At 41.6% G+C, this 23,228-nt stretch overlaps 1 protein-coding gene across 3 annotated transcripts in view; it reads right to left on the bottom strand.

Annotated features, from left to right (window-relative positions):
• Window positions 1-23,228, bottom strand: part of grid2ipb (glutamate receptor, ionotropic, delta 2 (Grid2) interacting protein, b) — a 48,016-nt gene that overhangs the window by 8,708 nt on the left and 16,080 nt on the right. Inside the window, exons 5-17 of one of the 3 annotated variants that reach the window (XM_072456013.1) lie at window positions 18,510-18,794; window positions 14,189-14,274; window positions 11,316-11,385; window positions 8,778-8,933; window positions 7,427-7,582; window positions 6,873-7,024; window positions 6,067-6,198; window positions 5,590-5,675; window positions 4,825-4,978; window positions 3,738-4,036; window positions 2,634-2,678; window positions 1,081-1,767; window positions 116-265 (exon numbers count right to left, since the gene is read on the bottom strand). In XM_072456013.1, the coding sequence (XP_072312114.1) occupies window positions 116-265; window positions 1,081-1,767; window positions 2,634-2,678; window positions 3,738-4,036; window positions 4,825-4,978; window positions 5,590-5,675; window positions 6,067-6,198; window positions 6,873-7,024; window positions 7,427-7,582; window positions 8,778-8,933; window positions 11,316-11,385; window positions 14,189-14,274; window positions 18,510-18,794 (2,458 nt within the window). Of the gene's footprint in view, window positions 1-115; window positions 266-1,080; window positions 1,768-2,633; window positions 2,679-3,737; window positions 4,037-4,824; window positions 4,979-5,589; window positions 5,676-6,066; window positions 6,199-6,872; window positions 7,025-7,426; window positions 7,583-8,777; window positions 8,934-11,315; window positions 11,386-14,188; window positions 14,275-18,509; window positions 19,119-23,228 lie in introns of those variants that run through there. The other 2 variants (XM_072456016.1, XM_072456014.1) reach the window with 2 other exon arrangements.

Below are 23,228 nucleotides of genomic sequence, written 5' to 3'. Positions count from 1 at the left end.
AGGAGCGTGACTCATAACGGCGGCGGCGGCGGCGGCAGGGTGTGCACGTGGGAGAGGCGTGAGAAGTCACAGCTCGGGTGGTGAGTTTGACAGGTGCAGTGGAGGGGACGCTCACCTGCCCCCAGATGGTGCCCTCGGAGTTCTCCACCTGCTCCCAGCGCAGTCTCTTCACGCTCATGTGGTTGGGGTCCGACGCCTGTCCCGGGCCGGGCAGGGGAGGGGGGTCGCACGGAGGGGGCAGCGGGGGAGGAGGAGGGGGAGGAGCCTGGGGGATGAGAGGGGAGAGAGAGAGAGAGAGAAAGAGAGAGGGAGGAGTCTTGTTGAAAAGTGATTTGAGTAGAAATGTGACAGAACGTACAAACGCTTTGCAGTTTATGTCTTTATAGAATCCTTTTAAGGAGTTAGGAGTTTTAATTAAGTATGAATTAAGTACTTACTAAGTCTAAATCATTTTTCAAAATAAATTAAGCATTTTTTTCATGCTTTGTTAAGGATAATAAAGTAATGTAGTTATTATAAAGTGGTACCATTTTGAACTCTTATCTGGATGCTGTTTTTAAAGATACAACAAACTGTAATCATTCTTAGTAAACCATTTGTTCTTTATTCATGCTTGATTAAGGTTATTAAAAAGCTAGTTGTTATAAAGTACTGTTAGTTCTAACTGTTTTTGCACAGATTTTTACAATGAACCATAAAATTATGCAAGATGTTTTTAACCATTGCTAATTTATTACAGGACTGAATTGTATTTTGTAGCTATCCATAAATGTAGAGGCCCAATAAGTAGATAATTTGTTGCAATTCTTGTTGCAAAGTGAGAATATAAGTGTGTGAACTTTTGTGTAAAATTCTAGAAATAGATCAACTTTTCTGTTTTATGTTGCTAGGTTTTCAAATGCCTCTGCAATGTTGTCAGACTCTTAAAACAGCTGTTCTATTTTTAACACTGCACGTAATTACTTTTGTATGATCCATAGACTTTTCATGTGTGATGCATCTTGTCATAAATACGTTTGTGTCCTTCCCTTCAGTTCAGAGTCAAAATGAGCCTGCTGTTTGAGGGACCACCCTTGTTACCTGCGTGCACGGGTCCTGCCGGCTCTCGTAGGTCTTGCTGTGCCCGGGCAGAGTGGAGCTGGAGCAGGGGCCTTGGCTTTTACTCTGGGAGGGGCCGTGGTCGTTGAGGGAGGGGGGCAGCGGGCCTTGGTAGCTGTGCTGGTGGTGGAGCTGGTGGTGCCTCTGGAGCACCGCCTGACTGGGCCGGAGCACCTGCGGGGAGGGCTGTGGCGAGGTGGAGGCGTGGAGCAGCGGCTGGGGCTGGCTCAGCTGTCGGGGCAGGTAGCGGTTGGGGTGCGCCGTGCGGAGGGTGCCGTGACCCTGAGAGATGCGCGTGGTGGGCTGCAGGCGGGGCTTCTTGTCCGTCTTGTGGTGGAGCGGGGAGCGGGTGGAGAGCAGGGTGCGGGGCGGCGGCGGGGGCGGCGGGATGATGGGGTGGTGCGGCTGGAAGGGCATGCGGCTGCGGGGCATGTGCTCGGGGGAGTAGCGCACGGGCGGGAGGCGGTCAGTGAACTGGACTGGGGGCGGGATGAAGGACTGGAAGGGCGGAGGGGGAGGCGGGCTCTGCGTGGGGGGAGGGGGGATGGATTCACCCTCATCGGAGAAGGTGGGAGAGGGCGCCTCCTCACCCCCGCTGGGGCCCTCACTGCTCTCACTGCTCAGCTGCCGAGGCGCGAAGCCCCCCTCCTGCTCCTCGGGGAACGTCATCTGGAAAAGAGACGTCCTCTCATCACATGGGTTTGTTTAGAGATGTTTATCAAATGAAATGCAAACAATATCTAATAATTATGATACATCACAAAGCTGGTGTAGGCAACTTCACTTTGAGGAGAATAAAGACAGTTCAACAGTTTTCTTTCTAGAAGGCAAAATGTATTTTTGAATGCTGCCTACCACACCTTTTATGATTTTTGCAAAGCATTAAAAAATATAAGAGAAAAACTAATACAATAAAATAAAAATAATGAATAAAATGTAGGGCTACACAATTTAAAGCAATATGTAATCTTTCATTTTTATTGCTTCGATCAGTTGATCACTTACAACTAAACAACAATGAAACATTAAAATTTAAATGTACTATAACAAATAAAAAATAAATTAAATACCACGTGTTTTTATCAATTTATTGTGACTTACACTGTATTGTGTTTTTTGTGTTTTTAACGTCGAAAAGAAAAGCACTTTGAATTGCACTTTTGTACGAATCGTGCTCTACAAATAAAACTTTGTCATGATTGTGCAGCCCTAGACCATATCTTACAATATACATGACTACACATAACTCACTACACTGGTGACAAAAATCAAAAGATAAAACCCTTGTTGATCCGCATGTTTTCAAACCAAACATGCATTTACAAAGTTATGTCACTGATTATAAGTATCCACCTCCATAAAGGTGATTGGAGTTTAGTTTCTGACAAATAAAGACTAAACTAAAGTATAAGTGGACACACAGACAATAGCACCTTGACAGTCACTGAACTCCTCTGTAGCGTTCATGCAGCGCCTCGTCTACTCAGCCAGATGAAGGTATAAATAGTTCTATGTGTAGGTTATGATTTACTTACTGTCACACCTCTTCTTCTGAAACCATGACAAGCACCTTGATAAATCTGTTTGTGTGACACAAGTGGAGCGTGATTTAGAGCTCCTTCAATAGATTTGGCCCACACTATAACAACATAGATCTAAAAACATAAGCAAGTAAATAGTGCTGCTGAACTTCAAAATACAAGCTTTTAATGGAAGTCGCCTCATTTGCATCAATATTTGATCAGGATGAAAATGTAGTGAAATTGACAGACAGACAGGAATTTGTAGTTTTGTTTAATCGTTAATGCTACACAATTGTCGCTTGTCATTCTGCACCACTGTCCAGCTGAAATACAGTAAATGTATTCAGTTTTTTTTTCTTTTTCTAATGTCTAAGTTTCTAAAAATATACAATCAAGCTGCTGCCTCGTGGAGCAGTTAATCACACAGCAATTTTAATTAAGGGGATTTTAATTAAAGGGATATATTATGCACAATCAGCTTTAATGAGCTTTTACCCTTGTAACAACAGTGTTTCCTCATCATTAATTTACTCAAAGATGTATTTTGATTGATTCCTGCATTTGCGTAATCATGCAACTGAGGCTCGAGTGCTCAGAAAATTCCTGTTTTCACCTACCCCCTATCCCCGCCCACATCCATGTACAGTAATTATTTGAAAGTTAAGAGTACTAATGTCACGTAGCATCTTTTCAAAAATAAAAACTTGTAAATGACAATATGCTGCTTGTTTAGAGTGACACATCGTTATGGAGAGGCGGGGCTTATCAGTTCTACAGTTTGGAACAGGAAGTGAGTGGATTGTTTTAAATCAATACTGCAATTTATTATGAAAAAAAATATTTAAATGATGGTGTACTTTTGTTATAGTTCATTACTATTAATTAGAGAAAAAAAAGCTCAGTTTTTACTCGACACACCCTTTTTTTGACACTAGGCGATGTAAGTGATGTTTAACCTCTGTGCTCCATCGATGCTTTGGTTTGTGACGCACACTTACATTAAATATCTATTTCTAAAGCAGTTGTATTTTAGAAATAAGATATTTCTAACGTTGTGCATCCCTGTGGTTTTCCTAAACAGTTAGCATACTAGCATCGCACGTGCTCCTCGCTCACCTCTTCATAGTCGTTCTCCTCCACCCCGTCCACCAGAGTGACCTTGTGCCCCAGCTGCTCGCTCAGGGCGTCCAGGAACTTGTCGGTGTCCCTGCTGCGTGGCGGCCGGGAGAAGGTGAAGAGTTTCTTCCTGCGGTTGAGCGTGCTGGGCGCCGCGTCGCTGTCCAGGTGCTGGGGCAACGTGGGGGGGCTCTCCAGGCTCACGTACGGGTTGGAGTCCGCGCTGCTCTGGTGGTGCAGCCCGTAGACCTGAGAGGGCAGGGGCTCCTTCCACGAAAGGGACAGACCGGACTTACGCCCTGCGGGCAGGAAGGGAGGAGGAATGAGGAGTTTGTTTCAAAGGTGGACACTGATTTGGGATGAAGAAGATGCCTGTCAAGTACTGAAAATAGTATCATTTAGGAATAATTATCTGTTTACTTAGCTTACTTAGCTTACTACTTACTTACTTAAAACTAGCTTATCAATAAACCTTAAAAGCCTTAACATTATAACCATACACTTAAAGGAGCAGTGTGAAGATTTTGGAACTTTTAGCCAAATTATTAAAGATTTTGAATACCTAAGCTTCCATTTATGTTAAAAAATAATTAATTTACTTCATCTAAGTGTTGGTTTTTGCAGCTATAGTCGCAAGAAGTAATGAACAATATCAGTAAAATGTTCAAATTTGTAAACAATGTGGCATTATTAAACAGTATTAACTTTATTCACCTTATTCCAGAAGTTACCACCATTATTTGTCCCTCCTTCTGCTCGTATCATTTGTCATTTTCCAGAGCAGCGGATCGCGAGTTCACATAAACTCTGAACATTTTACACAAATCAATCTACTTGATCATGTTTTAAGACTTTTCTATGATCCGAAATAGGATTTTTTTTTTTTAATTCCCACATAAATGAATGCCTAAACAACAACGGAAACGTGGGCAGGGTGGAATAAGGTGAATACACATTAAAAACACCAAAAACCTTCAATGAAAACATTGCACACACTGCTCCTTGCTCAATAAAGACACTGACATACACTGAAATAGTCATTGTATTTGATATAAAAATGTGCGTCTGTGGTTGTGGATGCTCATACCCAGTGTACCCTTGAGCGGGGGCAGGGTGAGGGGTGAGAGTGGGCGGCTGTAGCACCCGCTCTGGCTCTCCGGCTCTCCCGTGGAGCCGTGCAGCGGAGACGAGTCCTTCTTGCCCGGGTACACACACTCCAGCTCTGTGTAAATACCTGTCATCTACGGGATGAAGAACGTTAGCCGTTAGCACATGCGCTGACTCAAATGAGGACTGGATTTGAAGGCTGCTGCACAGAATGACTCGAAATTCTTGGCATTTTGCTCAGAGGCTGGGCTTAATGTAATGGAAACGCACAAAAACAATAAAAATAGAGGTTATTAAAGGTTGGCAGGTAGCAGGGCTGCACAATATTGGACTTTTTAATGATATTTTGATAAACTCTTTGACCCCATAACTTAAAGAGAGACAAAATGGAGACAAAATCACTATATATTTTTATTTTTATTTGAAATACTGTAAATTTCTGTTAGATGAAGGTATTTTTGCTATATATTTTGTTTATTTCAGAACACATTATGACAAAACTGCTGGTACTCTCACATATTTTTGTACTAAATAACAAATAAAATAACCCAAACTCACTGTTCCCTGCCATAACTTTAATCCCCATTTGATTCCAAGTCCTAATTCGGATCAGTTTGACAATTAAAACTGATCTTGCGTAGCGTATCCATGGCGACATACTCACTAAACCTCACCCGCTGGAAGAAAATGCCACGAATGCATTGAGCCGACCTTCGACCGCCGCGCAGGAAGCACTTGTACCTACATGATTGAGGTCGGGGGACTCCGGGAAGGACGTCCCATCGCCGGACTGCCTCTCCTCCGAGCTCTCCGCCTCGTCCAAATGAATTCCTACAGCACAGTATAAAGCATGAAGAATGACACGCCCGACATTCTTTCATCCCCCTTTCGAGAGGAGAAGATGAAACGGCGCAGAGCAGGAGCGATGGAGCCTTAAAGAAAGCACTTATTCGAATGCAGTAGCGGGCATTATCTTTGACTTTAAGACTTTACTATGAGCTTCATTGTACCTAAGTGTGCTGACCGTTGCAAAACACAGCCTGGCAAACACCGAGCTCTGTGGGATATTTGAACCAAAAGCTGCAATCAGCATTTTTCATCTACGTCCGGGGATGCAATAAGAGCCGACGCCAAAGTGAGAGGCTGTGTTTTGGTCATTTGCGCCGTTACAAAAGTAGTTGTACTGATTGCGTGCCAATGATTTACTGCGCGGGCCCCGTACCCATCCCCAGGTGAGTGCCGATGATGCAGTCGTCGGAGCTCCTCTCGCGCGCGCCGCCCCGGTACGACGAGCCGCTGATGCGCACAGAGCTGCTCCTTCTGTGGAGCTCGGAGCCGTGGGGATCCAGTATGGCTGCGGAGAAGCACGGGAAATATTACATTCATTTGGAGGGTTTGGAGAAGTTTCGCAATAAACGTTCGGGGGCCATTATTGTGTTTTTATTGAGCTAGTTTGTTGTGTCCGGCTCTTTAGAGAGTTGCTAAAGCTACAAGCTTTCATTTGCTTTTGTTGAACTTTTCTAAAGTACACCACATGCTTGTCTCCATGGAGATGTTAATACTTTGAATGTTACACAGTATGACGTAATATAAATCTTAGGTAGGTATTTTTATTGCTAGAAAACACCTGTATCAACATATTCTTTTGTGTATTCAGTGGGCCAAATATGTTTAATGCCATACTGTAGGACAAAGTAATATCATCTCCATGGGAACAATCAGGTGGCAGATTCTCATCCCAAAAAGTTACATAGTACACCTTTAATACATACATTAAGTTTTAAATGTAGTGCCACTATTTCATCAAGAGGTTTATGATTTCACAAGTCAGTTCTTTGTTTCAGTTGACTCTTTAACAATATGTTTCGCAAACTAAACTAACTTTGATGATTATTGCTTCAAATCTATATAATTTATTCCTGGTTCACTTTAGATTGAAATTATTTGAGTATTTCTTCTTGGCCTTCAAACTCTCTTTCATGTTTTTTACTGCGACTCTCTCTTCGCGGCTTGTGTTTACTGACTCACCGCTGCTCTTGAACCCGAGGAAACGGGACAGCTTGTTCTGGCAGCGGCCTTGTTCTTCGTAGGTCAGGAGCTGGTAAATGAACTGCCAGATGAGCTGCTTGGCCGGGGTGTCCAGCACCGGAAAGACGTCTACTATCAAGGTGTCCACGTTCCTGCGAGCAAATATATTTACCGTAAAGTTCCATTCGGGCACGATGCAGCGGTTTGTTTTGATTTGTGCTGTTTTATATTCATTAGAAGAAGCAGAACAACCCGCACAGTTGTTTCCTGTCTCTTGTTTACCCCGGGAATACGGTTTAATCAATGCTTAGTGGTGGGTTTTGTGCGTCCGCCTACATAACCTGCATCTATTTCATGGCGTCGTCCCTTGTGCTTTCTCCTCCCCACTGCAGCCCTGCACTCTACGCAGTATACTGTAAAAGTACAGTTTCCACGGCAACAGCTAAACTTCTGTTACTTTTTACTTATCAACTTTTGGGGTGCACAGATAGATGAAACAAATGATTGTTATTACAGCATCATGGAGAGTATTCAGTGCGGCAGATCCGACTTACCGGTGCTGGAAGAAGGTCTCCAGGGCCTTGCAGACGCTGTATCTCTCTTGAATGGTCAGAAGGTGCTCCAGTTGTTGGCTGAAGGTGCGACCGTGGACTTTGATGCTCGGGGGGAGGATCTCTGCGACCCACTGCAGCGAGCTGAGGGCCGGAGACCTGCGGCACAGAGGAAGTTTCTTTGACTACAGCCCTATTCGGACAGGATTAGTTTTACCTATGGACATTAGGTAAACGGTGATAATGATGAATGTTTCTTGTGTAGTGCTGTGTAAATCAAAATTCAGCAAACTCAGCTCAGGTACAGTGCGATTTCTGAGATTTGTTTTTATTGACTGACCTTTACTTAACTAAGAAAGTCCCACTGAGATTTAGCATTTCTTTTCCTCCTACTACCTCCGTACCTTGCTGCGAGGCGAGAGCGCTAACCACTGCCCCACCGTGCCGCCACAGCTAATAATGATTCAAGATGTATTAACGGTCAATTTAAGGTCCAGGTTTCAATAAAATGAATAATGTTTTAACTTGGACTATTCTGTACAAAAAAACAAAAAAAAATACACACAATTTGTTGTGTTAGATTTAAGTGTTTCATGCGGCGCTGCTATTTTTCACCCTAAGATAGTGATGATGGAACTCCTGCGCGCTTCTGCCCACACGCATTATTAAACACTGCCTCTATTCACTCGTACTAAGGCGTTATCCATGATAAAACACAATCAAATAGATTACGGACTTTGCTTATCAGGAATGCACAGAAAAAACACAGATTTCAATGGTCCCTATGTAAAACTAATCTAGTCCAAATAGAGCTTATGTAATTATACAATTGATAATGTGCAGCAACAGAATATAGTTAACTTGATTAATTATAACAATTAATTTACTGTTGCAGAGGCTGGTCCAGGATTTTGCCCTTTCATTTGTAAAACATGTAAAGGTTTGACTTAAAGGTCAAGTCATAATTGAATTTATACCAACTGCTGTCTTTTTATTGTAGTTGAAAAATAAGTGTGCATTAAAGTGTGAATCATTGTTTTATTGTAGGACTTTCTAGTAAAAAGTTGCATAAAGTTCCCAGAACCCAAGATATAGCATGAGTCTATATTGCTTGGGTATATAAACAAAATTCTGCTGATCACAGTATATCGGCTTCCTTTCCACTAAAGAAAATTGCATCATAAAAGTTCTGCAGCCGACTCAGCAACTTTTAGAGACTCTGTGATCCATCAATGCAACACGAACAATGGAGCACTGGAAAGAACACAATAACTGATACACACCGTTTATCTTAGCTGAGGTTTTAGGACAGAGTGAAGTCGTATACGTCAGATTCTCACTTCCTGTCACAAACCTGGAGCGTGGCAGTGTGCTGGTGGCCACTGGGCTGGGCGTGTCCTCTGTCTCGGTGTGTTCAGGAGAATAATCTATGGAACCCTCCTCCACGACCAGTGTGGGCGCTGCACCGCTGCCCTGAAGCATGGACACCACCTTCTCATGGGAGCAGTTCCTACAAAAACACATATACAGAAGAATCAGGATTAAAATGCAGTGCTTTGTGTCTTGCCTAAGGACACAACAACAGTTTTCCTCTAGCGCCCCACTGTGGCACCTGGTGTTCCAGTGATCTCCCATCCAAGTACTAACCAGGCCCTGTCCTGCTTAACCTCTGAGAGCAGATGAGTGCGGCCCGTGGGTTTTTTAGACAGGACAGCTGAGCATGAAATGGGCACATTTCTTGCAATATTTTGGAAACACAGAATTGTACACTATTTACCATTTCCTGTCTTATAATCAACATTAAAAAAAAAGTTTTAATCGTATATAAATAATTATTCTATTCAAAGTCCAAATCTCCAAAAAATGTGTTTATTCAATTGTTTTTACATTATATTTTTTGCCACTTTTTGCCTGAATATAATCTATAATGCTGCTCTTTGTACTTTGATATCCTAAACATGGCTTTTCTGCGTCCCCTGATCACACCGGCTAAAAATGCTCATATCAAATACAGCTTTAACTGATAACAATCGTCACGTTGATTTATTTCATCAAAAAAACATTGGACATGACGTTAAAATTGTTTATATTTTCATTCAATGTGTTGGTTCTCAAGAAGATTAGACCCAATCAGAAAGCAGCTTTGTCCTCTCTCTGATGTGCACGGTCACTAACTAAAGCCCAGCACATATCCTGAACCAGTGCTAGTGCAGCCTGGAGTTCTGATGGTTCTGAGCTGAACACGAGTCGATAAACTGCGAAATAATATCTAACTTCAGCCACTTCAGCCTCTCCATCTCTAACACTTTGAGGAAGATCTACAAACTAAATCTTTCATTCTCTTACTTTATTGCATTTTTGACATCGCGACTTGCAAAGGCCTAAGCAACAAAACGTATCTATTAAACTACACATATCACCACACTAAGTTGAAACACATCTAACGGATTATATAACCTTGGTATTAAGTTGATATATGTTTAGCTAGCTCCCACTGCCCTGACTCTGTGAAATTATTCAGCGCCAATCGCATCAGAAACTCAGAAGCTTACATCACATTTCTATCAAGGCGATGTCTGAGTAATACTATTTGTTCTCACACTATTTGCAACATCGAATAATATGTTACCTAATCATTTATGGACTTTACAAGCGTTGAATTTCACCTATGCTCCCGTCTCCTACACCTTTTTAAAACAAATGTGAAAGGTCAAGAAATCGAAAAGTAGTCGTCGAAAAGGTTGAAGTTGCAGTACTCCTACTACAAAGTTCTTCTTATGCAATTTTTTGTTGTCACGTGGAAATGTTTAAACCACGTAAAGACGGCTGAACATTTATATATTTCAGCTTTAAATGTGCAGGGAAATAGCTCAAATCAATGCAAAGCTAAACTAAACACGAACAAAAAATGTGTGCGATTTTGTCTGTCTATTGCTTTTTTTTTTTTTTTTGGACAGCATGAAACATAACTTAAAATAATCGAGCAAAGATTTTAATTTTTGATTATCTAGCTTTAAGGTCATTGTTTCAGTCACATAAAATGGTTTAAATATTATTGTTTGACATTTTTGTTGCATTATATTCAAAATGTGTTCAAATCATAAAAAAAAAATCCAGTGTAAAAATTACTTGTAAAGTACAGGTATCAGTACTTTTACTTTTGTACTCTCCACCACTGTTTACAACTAGCGGCCTGACTTCAGTTACAGAAATATAAACAATAGATCAAGATAGAAGTATATTATGCAGTACTGTATTTATATAGTGTGATTATGAATGATTCTAATTAATTTGGGGGAAGCGTTTATTTTTACCTGTCATTAAATTAATCCATGAACATGCCGTTTTTGCAGAAAGGTGATGAGGGCGAAGAGGGCGTGACAAGTGAAGGCAAGTACATGTAAAACGATCATTTATTTATTCATTCGATTACTTCTCTTTAACCAGGTAAAAAAAGAAAACTGATATCAAAACCTGTCTTTCAAAAGTGACCTACGCTTTTCTTTAGTCCTAAAATGCTCTGATGTTTTCGTTCTTTCCCAGAGTTCGACAAGTTTTTGGAGGAGCGAGCCAAAGCCGCCGGTACATACAGGGAATTGTTCAATTTTGCAGACAGGGAAGAAACATGAAAAATATAAGCCTGTGTTCAGCTTTTTAGTCATAAATCACACATTTCTTCTCCCAAGCAACGAGACGCACCAAATTTTAAAAAAATACATATTTTGTTGCGGTGGATTAAAAGTGTTTCATGCTGCGCTGCTATTTTTCACCCTCAAATTGTGATGATGGAACTCCTGCGCGCTTCTGCTACACACACATCATCAAACACTGCCTCTATTCACATATAGTGAATAGAGTAGTGAGTGAGGGCGTTATCCATCATAAAACACACCTCATGTCAAGCCCATTGAGAAAGAGGATTTTGTCGCCGGTTTTCAGCCCGCACTCTTCGGCAGGACTATCTGGAAAACAAAAAGTGACAGACAGACGAGTCGTTAATATTAATACAAAAACAAAAAAAACACACAGTGGGAAAACGCGTAGTTGGCACGGCTTTGGTGAGAGAACACGTACAGCAGAGGGAGATGTCGGTAATAAGATGCTGTCAATCTGTTTGTGCCGCTGAGGAAGTCTGCGGCGACGGTGAAGCCTGTTGCGTAACGCGGCCCTGTCAAAACAGTCCCTGGTGAGAATGGCTGAGACTGCGGCGTGCCTGTCCTCCGCCAGCGCCTCGGGATCCGTCAACCGCTGCACCCAACACTTTGAATCCAGCATCGTCTCCGTCCAAAAAACGCGCCGTGATCAAGTGGATAATGTGACCAGAGACTGACGTGACACTGGTATTGGTCTGTCTTGAACGGCCAAATATTTGATAAGTTGAGTAATTATTTAATTATAATGATAGGGATTGATATGGATTACAGCAGAAGAAAGACGTGGTTGGAGTTAATTGGAGTTTTGGGAGTTTTTTTCGCCATTTATCAGTATTTTTTCTGACTATAAAGCTGTTTTTAATCAACCCCTTTCGTGTCGATTAAATGTTGCACACGGTTTGTCTTTCACTGACCAAGAATTTCTTTAGTCGACTCCAGCCGTCATCATCTGTTGGCAAATTGAGTGACATTTTGTTTAAATTATAACAATCATCATAGCTTGATTGCAATTGATAGTGATTTAAAGGTGCACTATGTAATTTTAACGTTGGACGGTCCGCCATCTGCTCGTCTCCATGGAGATGTTATTGCATTGCCCGTCTCTATCTCCATGGAGACAAGGGGATGATGTGTGTGTCGAGTTTTTTTGTTGTTGTAATAAAACTGCCTATAATTGAATAAAAGGGAGAATATGTTTTATATTTTAAGGAAAGATAACTAACATGTGCACCCATTTTAATATCTTCTTAGTAATAAAAATAACTGGCATACAAAGTACTATGAAAAAAACTACTAATGAGTGTAGCATCTTACCAAGCACTACATTTGTTCTTGTAAGAGCACATTCACACTTATTTGTTCCTAAACTGAGCTCATTTCAGTCTTATGTGGACTTGCTTTGGTCCTGCTCTAGTCCTTGTTTAGCCCTGTTCTAGATCTAGTGCTGGTATAGTTTAATTTCAAGTTTAGTCCAGGTTCAGTCCCATTTCTGATGTGGTAAATGACAAAGTGTGAAGTACAATTTGCATTTACATTATTCAGCTGAGTTAGTTTGGGCTTGTCGAGACTCATACCAATCGCAAACATTCCCGACTGTAAATTGGAATTTCATCGACAAATTCAAGTCAATTTTAGATTCCGCTTCTGTGTTGGGATCCCACATAACTTAGGGAGTCCGGGAGCAGACGTGTTTTCTGCCCTCTCTCTCTCTCTCTCTCTCTCTTTGCTGTGTGAATCTTTTCGGCGCCGATCACGACGCAGGACACGCAAGCCGCCCCCTGTTTCTCCATCACAGCCTCCATACGGCCCACTGAGTCAGGCTCCGGCCCGGGAGAGAGTGGGAGAGGGCGGGGGCGGGAACGGCGGCGTCATCCTCACAAACAAAACACTCGCGGAAAAAAAATAAAACCGACTAAAAACGTCAAATTCTTTCAACTTTATGATCTCACACGGCAATAATTAAACCATCATTTACAGTGTTTGTGTTACAGCGAAACACAAACTGCCCACATTAAGATTAAACTTTAATGAGCAAGGAGTTTAATTACTTCATAAAGTCATGTATAAATGTAAAGCAAGAAGAATAAACTGAAATTACATTGATAAGTGCATTAGTTCAAAGGATTTGTGTTGGGAAAATCCATAAAACAAATCCAGTCAGTCGAGTGGATCACTGTTTGCTCGAAGCTCGCTGGCCGTTGACAGCTAATACTGTGGTCAGGAGCAAAAATCTGTTCAGAATTCAGTTGTGATTCATTTGTCAAAGAAAACATGAGATTGCTCATTCCTAGCCAACCTGGGCATCGAAAAAAAACATCACTATTGTAGAAAAAATGTGTTGTATTGTCTGGACTTGAAACCAGACGATACACCTGAATCGAAAACATCACTAGAAAATAAAAATACCCAGAAAATAAAGATACAAATAGCTAGAATAGTACTCTTATATTAAACAATCACTGTAAATTCCTTGGCCACGCTTTCACAGATCTAATACTGCCAAGATGTTCTGTTTGGATCCAGCAACAACAGGCGAAGGCTACGACTGCATGTAGTGGCCTTGAGGTTGTTGGCTTATAGAAAAATCCAGTTGAAAGCGACGGTTCATTCACATTTATTCGCAGCGGGCAATTCCGAGGCCCCAATTAACTTTGGAGTCCAGGAGGAAGCGTGGATGGGGGATGTGTTGACAGGGCATGTGGTTTAAGTAGATGAACTCCTTGCAGCGCCTCCAATTAAACAAGAACTAAAGAAACCTAAAAGAAAAGTCCTAAAATGTGCTATTTTGAACACATAAACTTCTGTCTGTCCATTGTTATGTCTGCCGCTATAACAAAGAGATGCATTGACTCATAGGCTGTTGTACCATTGTTGTACTGTCATTGAACGACAAGTACCAAACATTTCTTTTACATAATACTTTTACAAAAGGCCGTTCTATTGATGGAAAGCGTGTCTCTCTTTTCCTGCCAGCGCTCTCTTCAGTTTGGTGAGTCAGGCACGTCCATGTGAGGACTTTTACAGAACACACTGGCAAGTCCCACAATGCACCTGCGCGCCGACAAAAGACCATTTTTGAGTCATGAGGAGAGAGACGGGACGGCGACAGTACCTGGGATGACAGAATCGATGGAGACGGGAGCGTGGCCTCGCAGGGTGAAGCCGAATGTCTTCTTTCCCCGGTACACTCGCACAATTCTGCAGAAAAGAGACCGGATTATAGTTAGATACATGGTTTAGTACGAGTTCAGTCCTGGCTTAATGCTGGTTCAACACTAATGATACTGAAGCCTTTAGTGGTTTACTTTTTTACTTAAATCTACAGCTGTTTTATCATTATTGAAACACATGTAGGTCTGGAATATTTTGTGCAGCAATAAATTACACATAATGATAATGTTTACTTATTTTTCCCAATATGAATTAAAATTAAAGGTTTTATTCTATTTTTATTCTATATTTTTTCTAAGGAGGTTGATGCAGATTCAATTATGATGGATTTAGGAAAGTAATAAATAATGATCAGGTTTTTAAAAGATAGGTTTGATGAAATTTAGTCTATTATTACATTTTTCAACAGTTATGTATGAATGTTTGACCTTGTCGTCCACTCCATCAGGACTGTTTATTTAGGCACAATGAGTATAATTGTAGTTTGGGTTTTATTGAAGCTTAATGTTGATAGATCTCCCAGAAGACGGGAAAATAGTTTTGAATAGCTCTCGGTTTGACATTGAAAGCCAAAACCTAGAAAATTGGACAGGGTAGACAATGTAAATTATATGTAATTACACAAAAAGAAGGTATTTTTCATTTATTTTCAAAGAGAACGTTTTTGAGATGAAAAACAGCAGAAATATGTGGTTTCGAATATGTCTGCTATGCCCTCTTTATTCTTCACTGAGCTTATATTAAAAGTACACAGTGTAACTTGTCTCTATGGCAATGTATATTCCACAGTATGACATTAAACTTAACTATCTCCACGGAAGCGGGGTCAGATCTACGGAGAGGCGACGCCTTTCACAGTGAGAAGGCTTGTTTTTCAAGGTGTTTTTTAGCAAAACAAACACCTGTAATTTATTAAATGCAAGATAGATATGTTTAATGCTATACTATGGAACATTCAGAGCAGTTATAGGGCAACGTTACAGTACAATAACATGTGAGAATTGACTTATTGCTTGTGATGTGTAATTATATCAAAAGAGTCAGTCAAAGAACTACACAGATTAACATCTTAGTGTCTGAAAACTCATCTCAGTGAATAATCATCTTGTCTTAATTTTATCCATTCACATTCTCGCTGCATAATCAGAACAGGAGCTCATTCTGAAAAGCATCATTGTCATTGCATTCATTAACACTTCTGAATTGGCTACTCCGAATGACAATGGAAGCCAGTCAGATGAGAACATTTCATTGGAGTCTCTGTCCGAGTAGCGCACGTGATGTGACAGAGACGGGCAGCTGGTTCAGAAGGCTGGTGACTCGTCTGGCCTGTTGTTTTCTCACGTCACTTCCTGTACGTGGGAGTCTCACCGAGAGATGTGACGCTCGCCTGGCCGCCTGCTGTCAGCGTCAGGACGGACTGTTTGTCAGCTTTGTTTCGCTCAAATACTCAAGTCGGTTTTGAGTAAAGTAAAATAAGCGACTAGGGCTACGCAAAATATCATGCAATTACAGTTACGATATTGCACGGAAAGTAACTGTTTATTTGATATGGGGTTTTGGTTAAAATTTACAATTTTCCTTTATTGAAAGGATATTTTTGCCCTAAAGTCCCGTACACACCCGGTGTCAAATTCGCGCCCGACGCAGAAGTTGGACGCTTGTACATTTGAAGACAAACGCCCCGGACGCGTGTTCTCGACGCCCCAGACTCACGTCCGTAAAATACACTCCGAGTCGTCCTGCGCACATGCTCAGTGGAGGAGTTGTGCTGTGTTGCTTTTCATGTGCAATTACTGTCGTGATCACATGCAATGGTATTTATTTATTTTTATCTTTATTATCTTTATTATTTTCCCCTCCATCCCTTGTTGGGAAATGGGAGGTTTTGTCTATAGGAGTTTTTGTTTATAAGAGATCTTCTATTGAGAGTGTTTTTCAAACTTCCTATAAGTGATCTGTTCTTTTCTTCTGTATCTACCTGCGTCGCATCAATGAAATTTCCCCATGTGGGACAATAAAGGATTATCTTATCTTATCTTTCTCGTGGTGTAAATTGAGATTAATGACGGACCAGGGCTTTGGTTTATTTACTTTACAAAGTCCAAAAGCGGAGGCGATGGGCTCCGGGGCCCGTCTGGGACCCGCATATACTTTAGAGCTGAGCAGAGTTTAGTCAATATCATCATTTGCTCCAAGAGCTGCGTCTTAAGGATTTTTTTTTATCTTGCAGGGTTTGTTTTGGGTCTTCTTCCGGGTCGTGCGTAGCACGTCACTGGAGCGTCATCTCTGAGTATCTGCCGCAGAAAGTTGGACAAATCTGAACATGTCGGCGCCGTCCGCTTTGGACGCCTCTGACGCGTTCGACTCGCGTTCAACTCGTGTTTAACTGGACGCTTTGGACGCCGCGGTCTGTAACCCCCTTGAGACAGGACAGCAGTATGAATTATATGAAGTATATATTTATTGATTAACCTTTATTTAACTTGGAAAGTCTCACTGAGCTGTGGCAGATGTGCCATGCAGCACTGCATTTTACTATGAATTTCCAATAATACATTTATTACAAAAGGAAACTTAGCCAGACAGATTCCATCAAAGCTGCTACTTCCTTGGAAACAAATAACTACAAACAAATTATCTCCTCTCGTTTGACTTAGTGGTTTCTAACAAAAACAAATGCAAACAAATGTATAAAAAATGACTGAGCATTTTACTGAAGTTGGCTCTCAACATTTTTGTCCAATAACGCTAAGTGGACTCTTTGCTGAGATTAGACCCTCACACACTCTATCCACGAGAGGTTGCCATAGCAATGAGTCAAGGCTGTGCTGCACTGAATGTAAACAGGCTGAGCCTGAGACTAAAAAAGAGGTTGCAAAAACAGACAAGTCAGTTTGGCGATGGGGTCTTATGTAATGACAGTCAAACTGGCTGGTGGATGGGCTGAGCAGACAGAGCAGAATGAGAGGGAATATCACCACAGCAAGTGACTTAAGCACATCTCATTTGAACAACTGCAGCATTCAAAGCCATTCATTATACACATTACATAACATATCAGTCACTAGAGTTTGACCTCAGATTTCCCATAGAGCTGTCCTAATACAAGGTTTTTAAACACCATGTGACTAAGAATTAAAAAACGACAAAAATACAGTTGTATAAACAACAAATTCAAGAATTCAATGCCTTTTGTGGTTTAGTAAGATATCAGCCCAAAGAAAGCTTTAGAAATCTTAACTAACATGACCATCTCTCCCTCTGTGTTTTCTGTTTGCTGTCATTCTGTTTGCACCTGGGATCTCTGCAAGCGTAATAAAAGAGACTGATCATTTGAAGTCTCTGTGTGGGAGTGCGATACCACCCGACTGATCCCAGAATAAGCCCTTGTGACGTGTCATTAATTGTGCAGGATGTAGGAGGATAATGGCTGTGAACACACAAATAATGGGCTACCATGTCACTGCGTCAGACCACTTCTGGCCTTTCTATGTTGCCTTTAGCTCAGAATGGCCAATTCCAAAGGTCTTTCTCGATCTATTATATCTATTATGTGTGCTTTTATTTTTAACTGATCAAAATCAAATATGTTTAGTTATTAGGGTCCGATCAACTAATGTGATAACAATAATAATATATATTAGTAAAATTATAACAATAATATTAGTAATATTCTTGTTATCGTAAACATTACCTGGACTATACAGACTCTAAAACAAGTCCAAAAATATTTTTTTATAACTTTATAAAGACAATGGCAAAATTTAATTAAAATTTCAAAAAATAGTAAAAATGCCATCAATAATACACAAACAATTTATTTTAAAAGTCTCAATGTACAATAGAAAAAAATATTTAACCAGTCGACTAAACCAGTAGTTTCAGCTCTATAGTGTTTGTCAGTTATAAAATAACTACGAATATGTCAGAGACTTGTGAATAAATTAACCATGAAAACATGACATAATGTTTTTTGTCATGTTTTATTTTTTATCTCATGTTCTCTCTGGTCTGATCTTGTTTTTTTCTGTTTGCTGTTAAGTGTTTTAAAATGAAAAAATAATATCTGTATATTAAAAACAGAAAACATGACACGATACTTTGCCATGGTTGTTAAACTAACCATACATTCTGTTAAAGAAATGCTCCGTATATAATCAGCAGCGCGTGTCGGAAACAGTAATTAAAACCATCACAGTAACTTAAGTATTATTTAACTTGTATTTTGTGGCATACCTTCCACCACTGTGCAAACTCACCTCTGATTGGGTCCCACCGGAGGATGTGTGGGCATCCCTGGCGCTGACTTCCTGTACCGCCTGTCCCTGTCCCTGTCCGGGCCCCTCTCCCCGGGCTCGTTTCCATCTCGGGGCAAGGAGCTGGCCCGCTTGGAGCCGTGGTGCCGGTCCGAGTGGTCCTCGCTTCGGCTGCGGCGGAGTCGTCCCTGCGGCTCGCTGATGCTCTTGCTGCGGCACAGCCTGTTGATCACGTTCTGGTTCACCGCGTCGTCGAAGCGCTGCCGGTGTTTCTTGGGGATGAAGATTCTGGCGAGCATTGTTGAAGAAAATGAAAGATATATATAGTGGTGGTTAGTAGCAGTCCCGTTAGATGAGGAGAGGAAGAGTGTGGGGATAGACTTCACTGATCCCCATAGTGTCAAAGCAACAAGTTAGCCATCCAGCGTTAGTTTAGAGGGACGAGCATGTCATCGCCCTTCAACCGATTCTCAATCAAAAGAGTTCAGAGAGTGCTGTCCACAGAAGGAAAAAGAGAAGCAACAGAGACTAGATGTTGCAGCGACTGTGTGGTTTCTGCTGCAGTGTAGGACATCAGAGGCTGAATACAGCAAGAGAAAAGGTGTGGGAGTGAGAGTGCATGGGATTTCTCCTCTCTCTCTCTGTATCTCTCTCCCTCTCTCTCTCTGTATCTCCATCCAGAGCGTTCTATTCTCACTCTCTCCGCTCGCTCCCACACTTCCGTCGACACGTCATCTTCCGTACGGCTTTACTGGTCTGAACACAGACGTGGAACTGTCATCATATTGTTGTTGACCCAAGACATTTTGTACCACGCGCAAAGACTTTTCAGAATGAAATAAGACTGTTTTTACGTTGGTAATTTGAGGAAACCAATTGGTCAGTTTATGTCATGCATTCACAACAATATCTTGTGGAGTAGTTGATGTTGCTATTGCTGTTGCTGCTGCTGTTGCTGTGACTGCGGTTTCGAGGCTGTTTCTAGTTTTGTCACAAATTCCCACAAGGAAGCTGTTCCCAAACTGTCACCTGTTGAAGGAACAAAACAAGCTCAACCTTTCCTCATGACATCCAGCATGAAAAGGGCAATAAAAGCCAAAAGAATATAACCCAACACAACTGAATCTTCTGATCTTTATTGGTTTCCAAGAATCCGACTTTTTACAATATTCTTTCAGGTCCTGTAAGAATACACTACTTCATATCTATCTTGTGGACAGCCATACAAGCCAATAGTATAAAACGATACCTTACTCATCCCTGGCAGACTATTAAACATTGTCCATTGTGTGTCACATGTGAAGTCTTGAACATGCTGTGCAGTATGGGAACATATAAAAATAAACCAATGACTTGTCAAGCCTCAGAAGTTGTCACTGTGGATATGTACTATTCATTTAACTTAGAATCACTGCCAAGTAAACAAGACAACCTCCCACACACATTTGTACAAACACTTCTGAGGAGATACGAACACAATAACAACAACCACTTAATGCTAATTCTACAAGACATGGCATTCAAAGCAGCACTATGTAACTTTTTGGGAGGAGAGTATGAGAGTATGAAAATCTAGATGGTAGCCATGCCTGTCAATACGTGATCTCTGCAGATCTTGGAAACTAAGCAGGGACGGACCTGGTTAGTACTTAGATGGGAGACTGTAGTACCAGGTGCCACAGGGGGCAGTACAGCATACTGTCATTGTGTCTTTGGGCAAGACACCTCTCCCACTTTGCTGGTGTATAAATGAGAGTGTGTTTGTGAGAGTGAATGTGAATGTGTGAATCTGGAGTGGTCATTAACATGCACTGTCCCAACAAAAAACAAAGAAAATATGTTTTACTGGACAAATACTTACATAAATGTTGACCCCACAATAGTTTTTCATTTTATCTACAGATATAAACATCCGAGCATGTCAAATAAAAGGTCACCACTTGGATTCAAATAGGCAAGTACAACAAGCAACACAGTATTTAAACCCACTTAAGACCTGCTTTAGACCAGCTTTAGTCCTGCTTTAGACCAGCTTTAGTCCTACTTTAGACCTGCTTTAGACCAGCTTTAGTCCTGCTTTAGTCCTACTTTAGTCCTGCTTTAGACCAGCTTTAGTCCTGCTTTAGTCCTTCTTTAGTCCAGCTTTAGTCCTGCTTTAGTCCTACTTTAGTCCTGCTTTAGACCAGCTTTAGACCAGCTTTAGTCCTGCTTTAGTCCTGCTTTAGACCAGCTTTAGTCCTGCTTTAGTCCTGCTTTAGTCCTGCTTTAGACCTGCTTTAGTCCTGCTTTAGACCTGCTTTAGACCAGCTTTAGTCCTGCTTTAGACCTGCTTTAGACCTGCTTTAGTCCTGCTTTAGACCTGCTTTAGACCTGCTTTAGACCTGCTTTAGTCCTGCTTTAGACCTGCTTTAGACCTGCTTTAGACCTGCTTTAGTCCTGCTTTAGTCCTGCTTTAGTCCTGCTTTAGTCCTGCTTTAGACCTGCTTTAGACCTGCTTTAGTCCTGCTTTAGACCTGCTTTAGTCCTGCTTTAGACCTGCTTTAGTCCTGCTTTAGACCTGGTTTAGACCTGTGCGGAAAGACAAATCCTGTGGTTATGGAAAAGATGTCAGTGTGTTTGAGAAGGGTCAAATCATTGGCATCAAGCAGAGAAAATATCTAAGGAGAAGCAGAGACTAGATCTACTACAGATCTGAAGCCCAGAGAGAGTGTTTGGGACGAGCTGGAGAAGCTTTGTGCAGTGGTCACTCTCTCCATCATCAATACAAGACCAACTGGTCAAAAATAATGCCACAATGGATGGAAATAAAGCTTTAAATATTGTAGAAGCTGATTGAAACTGTACTCAAAGCCAAATACAGTCCTATCAAATATAAGACCATGTGAATTTCATTTTGGACAGGCAGTGCATTACTTATTTTTCCATCCTTCATAATAACCAAGATATTTCTACACTGCAAATTCAAAATTGCTTATTTTTTTAAGACTGAAAATCATTACAATTTTCATCTGACATCTGTTAAGTATTGAAAATGTGTGTCAAGGTGTACTTAAGTTTGCCTCCAGTCGCCTCCATTCAGGAATTTTGAACATTCTGATGCTATGAAGGGTTTGTGGCATTAAATGTATCACCATGGAGACAAGCAGGTGACACCATGGAGACAAGAAGGTGAAGCCACAGGGCCGAGTAATTAGATAGAAGTGCAAGAGTAATGCCAAGCGGTTTGCTATGGTGTTATTGTTTCTTCACTCTTTTTGATCAAACTAACATCAAGAGGTTAACAATAATACCACAACACACTATACACATTATGCAACAATATGAGTTTTCTAACATAAAACTCCCAGATGCCAAAAGTACCTGAAAGAGAATATTCAACGCTTTGGTGCAGTGCGACGGCTCTGAGTTGGAACCAATTTTGAAACATGGTTCGACCGCATTTGTACAAACAACCCTTTTGCCTGCCACCTACACCAGTCTGTTGGGCCTGGGTGTCTCAAACGCTGCTCAGATGAATCAGCTCGAGGCAGGCAGAAAGGGAGGTGAGCTCTGTGCGAAAAACAACAACAACAGTCAAGCAATTAGCTCCAAAACATGCTGATAGACACAAGAGGCGTCCTACTGGAGACGTCAACAGCTCATTAAGCGGCCTGATAAGGAAGCGTCGCGGCTAAATACAGCAACTGAGCAACTTATTTGACAGGTGAAGATGCCCTGGTCACCACTTAGTCGCTCATTTATTATCGCGGCTCTTTTCTTTTTATGTAAAGCGTCACCTGGGAGCTTTTACAGTTAGAGTAGTGTAACATCTGGGTCTTTTAAATGGGTCAACGGTTACAAGAATATTCTATAAATGTACAAAAGTGATGGTGGTTAGAGTAGTCAAGGCGGGAGTCAAGGGGATAAAAAGGTTTGTTGAAACAACGTAAACAAGACAAAGATAGCTGTAGGCGCTTTTTAAGCTTAAAACATTGTTGTCTTTTATTGATTTTTTTAGTTATTTGTGCAGCACTTTTGAAATGGCTTTTGTTTGCGCAATAGAAATAAAGTGGATTAGATTTTTGAAAACTAATAATAGAAAAATGAATACTGAATATGATTATTAATTAGTGTAACTGGCTAAATGATCAGAGTTGAGCTTCTCAAACCTTTTATGGCGTGCCACGCCCCCCCACAGGTTCAAAAAATGAGGTGTGCTCAGGGACAGAGGTGTGCAGAGGACAGAGGTGTGCAGAGGACAGAGGTGTGCAGAGGACAGAGGTGTGCAGAGGACAGAGGTGTGCAGAGGACAGAGGTGTGCTGAGGGACAGAGGTGTGCAGAGGACAGAGGTGTGCTGAGGGACAGAGGTGTGCAGAGGACAGAGGTGTGCTGAGGACAGAGGTGTGCTGAGGACAGAGGTGTGCAGAGGACAGAGGTGTGCTGAGGACAGAGGTGTGCAGAGGACAGAGGTGTGCAGAGGACAGAGGTGTGCAGAGGACAGAGGTGTGCTGAGGACAGAGGTGTGCTGAGGACAGAGGTGTGCAGAGGACAGAGGTGTGCAGAGGACAGAGGTGTGCTGAGGACAGAGGTGTGCAGAGGACAGAGGTGTGCAGAGGACAGAGGTGTGCAGAGGACAGAGGTGTGCAGAGGACAGAGGTGTGCTGAGGACAAAGGTGTGCAGAGGACAGAGGTGTGCAGAGGACAGAGGTGTGCTGAGGACAGAGGTGTGCAGAGGACAGAGG

The sequence above is a fragment of the Eucyclogobius newberryi genome, unplaced genomic scaffold (assembly GCF_026437365.1).
Source record: "Eucyclogobius newberryi isolate DKJ021-1_F unplaced genomic scaffold, fEucNew1.0.hap1 SCAF_20, whole genome shotgun sequence".
NCBI lineage: Eukaryota > Metazoa > Chordata > Actinopteri > Gobiiformes > Gobiidae > Eucyclogobius > Eucyclogobius newberryi.
Note: the sequence above shows the minus strand (reverse complement) of the source record. Positions and strands in the feature narration are given on the sequence as shown.